The sequence below is a fragment of the Belonocnema kinseyi genome, chromosome 1, assembly GCF_010883055.1.
Source record: "Belonocnema kinseyi isolate 2016_QV_RU_SX_M_011 chromosome 1, B_treatae_v1, whole genome shotgun sequence".
In the NCBI taxonomy this organism is placed as follows: domain Eukaryota; kingdom Metazoa; phylum Arthropoda; class Insecta; order Hymenoptera; family Cynipidae; genus Belonocnema; species Belonocnema kinseyi.
Window position 1 is genome coordinate 141,310,881 of NC_046657.1, and position 1,848 is coordinate 141,312,728.

Genomic DNA, 1,848 nt, shown 5'->3' on the forward strand with positions numbered 1-1,848 from the left:
TAAGGAACTCACATCTACCTGAAATACATCAAAGTTATCCGAACAAAATGGAAATATACTTCTAATTATCCTGAAAATCATTTAGAATGAAGTTGTACAAAACGACAAAACTTCTCTAGAGTACGAATCTCAAAGTGCTGCCCTGCACTTGATCTGTGTTTGCGCATCTTGGTGAAAGTTTCCGATAGAAAAATGTCTGTGCGGAAAAATATTTTAAGTCAAGCCCATGCTACATCGCTACATTTATGAGCAAAATAATTTACACTTGTCATACGATTCGCGGTCATAACAAAATACTCTTTTTTTATTTTTCAGTGCACCACTCTCCGCCTCTGCAGCATCATCCAAACGATCTCTATCAAGCTGGAGTAAACGTTCTCGGAACCTATTTAGGCAGTTACCAGGGCGGAAGTGCGGGTAGTGAGAGTCCCGGAAGTCCTATGACCCCTTTAACTCCACTAACACCCCTAACCCCAACAACTCCGACGCATCTGCAGGCACAGTTTTGTCATCAGAGCATTTGATATGTAACTACATTACTAGTGATTATTAACATTTTTGATTTTCCAGAACTGTGCATTAAAAAAGAAAGAATTATCTATAAGCTACTAGAGGAGAGCAAAGGAAAGTGGATGTAAATAAAAACTGTAAATAGAGACATAAATTTATAGAATAACGGCAAAAAATAACTGTTGGATATTTAGAGCGTCTTAATGACCATCATTGATCACTGTGATCAGTTTTGATGGTCTTTTTGTTACTCTATAAACTTTTATAAAAGAGATCTGTCGGAAATACAATCCTTATAAAGGCTATGATCCACAGAAAGAGTCTGTTACGAAGGAGACAAGCATTTTTATCAAAATGCTTCTAAATAAATCAGCTTTACCAGAATATTATTAATCAATTTATGTAAACTTGATGAAATCGTTAGACATCACATGTCTTGTGTAAAAAATGTATACCAAGTAAATGTACTTGTAAATAAAATATAAATGTTTAATAATTCGACATCTGTCATGACGTCAAAACTTTTTTTTGTCATTGATTTAAATTAAATCAATAAAGTCAAGGTTATGTCGTTTCCATATTGTGATTTCTTGTGTACTTAAAATGAAACAATTAATGTTATTAATAAAGAAATTTCTTTACTGTTTATACTGTTACAAATTTACTTATTATTTTTTTATCTCTCGATTCGAACCCAAGTGTTTCATCTGAATTTTGTATCTAAAAGAGGAAGTGATTAAATAAAGGCTCGATTTTTATTTCATGTGCATTGCTTATATTTCGACGTTACTTATTCTTAATTTACAATATTTACATCACAGAAGATTGTATATTAACTATACGCCGCAGACAAGCTGAAAAACTCCTCTTCACATTAAAAATAAACCGAATTTACAAAATTTGCAGTTGTTTCAACATCTCCGTCTTCATTCTGCATTTCACGCAATGTTGAAATATTAATTTGTTATTAAACAAATCTCCTACGCTTTCAGCGAGGTTTAATTTATAATTTATTATCAATCATATATATTGCATTAGAATAAAATAAAGTAACAAACCAAACAAATTTTCAAGTTGAAATTAAGAAAAAAAATATTTTTCCTAAAAAAAAAATAATTTTATTTCCTGACTAGATGCGAATTATTATTGTAATATGTGCTACCGGCAGAATTTCGAAGTTTTTTTCTTCTTCGTGAGCTTCCTTAAACAATTATCCATAACATTTAACATTCTCAAAGCTCCATGGACAATTTGCACTTTGATACTTCAGAGCATTTTGAATGTAATATTTACAAAATTATTAACTAGTTTTACTTTCACACCTCATTTGGCATCGAC

At 31.3% G+C, this 1,848-nt stretch overlaps 2 protein-coding genes across 2 annotated transcripts in view; one reads left to right on the plus strand and one right to left on the minus strand.

Moving 5' to 3' along the window:
- The window catches only part of LOC117170368 (LIM/homeobox protein Awh-like), a 16,349-nt gene extending 15,391 nt beyond the window's left edge, over positions 1 to 958 (plus strand). Inside the window, exon 4 of the mRNA XM_033357125.1 lies at positions 316 to 958. Coding sequence (XP_033213016.1) covers positions 316 to 524 — 209 coding nt within the window. The 3' untranslated portion in view covers positions 525 to 958. The remainder of the gene's footprint in view (positions 1 to 315) is intronic.
- Positions 959 to 1,628: 670 nt separating this feature from the next.
- LOC117180338 (LIM/homeobox protein Awh-like) overlaps positions 1,629 to 1,848 on the minus strand; it is a 12,330-nt gene continuing 12,110 nt past the window's right edge. Inside the window, exon 5 of the mRNA XM_033372782.1 lies at positions 1,629 to 1,711. Within this exon, the coding sequence (XP_033228673.1) occupies positions 1,629 to 1,711 (83 nt within the window). The remainder of the gene's footprint in view (positions 1,712 to 1,848) is intronic.